General features: G+C 45.7%; 1 protein-coding gene across 1 annotated transcript in view; it reads right to left on the reverse strand.

Moving 5' to 3' along the window:
• Positions 1–268, reverse strand: part of LOC101855278 (laminin subunit gamma-1) — a gene marked incomplete at both ends in the record, with an annotated part of 30,402 nt that extends 30,134 nt beyond the window's left edge. The window contains 1 exon segment of the mRNA XM_013086158.1: positions 126–268. Coding sequence (XP_012941612.1) covers positions 126–268 — 143 coding nt within the window.
• Between the last annotated feature and the right edge of the window lie 986 nt (positions 269–1,254).

The following is a 1,254-nucleotide window of genomic DNA, read 5'->3' on the forward strand; positions in this document are numbered from 1 at the left end:
GCACACACACACACACACACACATACACACACACACACACACACACACACACACACACACGCGCGCACACACGCACACACACACACACGCGCGCACACACGCACACACACACACAGACAACTCACCTGTAGAACTGGTAGGGTACCCATGGCGCATCCTCCGTCGACCTCTTGTAGATGGCGAAACTCTCCGGGCGGGGGGAGTAGAAGCGGAGGTTTACGTATGTGATGTCATACGCCTTCTCTGGGGACACACAGACAGACACAGGTTATGAGACAAGCGGAGGTTTACCTAGGTGATGTCATACGCCTTCTCTGGGGACACACACACACACAGACATAGGTTATGATTGTTTGTTTTTTTGTTTTAGTAGAGGTGTTACGGCGCTCTCAACTGCATAAGGTCATATGAGCGCCAGAAGATTAGAGGTGTTACAAGAGAGTAACAAACAGAAAAAAGAAGGAGGGGAGATAAGGGCGATAGATGTTTGATAGGAAAGAAGAAGTAAACCACACCAGAGCACCCATAGATTATGACAGAAGCGGAGGTTTACGCACGTTATGTCATACGCCTTTTCTGGGGACACACAGACAGACACACGAGATCGGTTGTTTGCTTGTTTTTAGTTTTAGTAAGAGTTGTTTTCCGGCACTTGCAACACAATAAGGTCAAATAAGTCCCAAAGATCACAGGTGTTACAAGAGAGTAACATACACACAAAAAAAGGAGGGGGCATAATATGGATGATAGATATTAATTTGATAAGAAAGAAGGCGCAAAGCATACCAGAGCACCCACCAACCACCCAGGTTCGACTGTGTTCCAAAAAGTCGGGAACAATCAGCGTAATAAACAGGCGGCGGGGTCCACAGTTATCTGGACACAGGTACATACATACAGTGTATTGACAGAGTACACAGACCTGGCGTAACTTTGTGACCCGGCACACCCCTTACTGTCACGCGTCACGGCTCGTGTTGTTAATCTGTTTGTTTTTTGTTTAGTTTTTGTTTTTTAATTTAATTTTAGTCATTTTTGGTGGGTTTTTGTTTTGTTTTAGTAGAGGTTTTACGGCGCTCGCAACTGCATAAGGTCATATGAGCGCCAGAAGATTAGAGGCGTTACAAGAGAGTAACAAACATAAAAAGGAGGAGAGATAAAGACGATAGATGTTTAAAAGGAAAGAAGGAGCAAACCACACCCGAGCACCCGCCAACCACCCACGTTTAGTCTGTAGTAAGCGTTTTACGGCAC

The sequence above is a fragment of the Aplysia californica genome, unplaced genomic scaffold (assembly GCF_000002075.1).
Source record: "Aplysia californica isolate F4 #8 unplaced genomic scaffold, AplCal3.0 scaffold00441, whole genome shotgun sequence".
NCBI lineage: Eukaryota > Metazoa > Mollusca > Gastropoda > Aplysiida > Aplysiidae > Aplysia > Aplysia californica.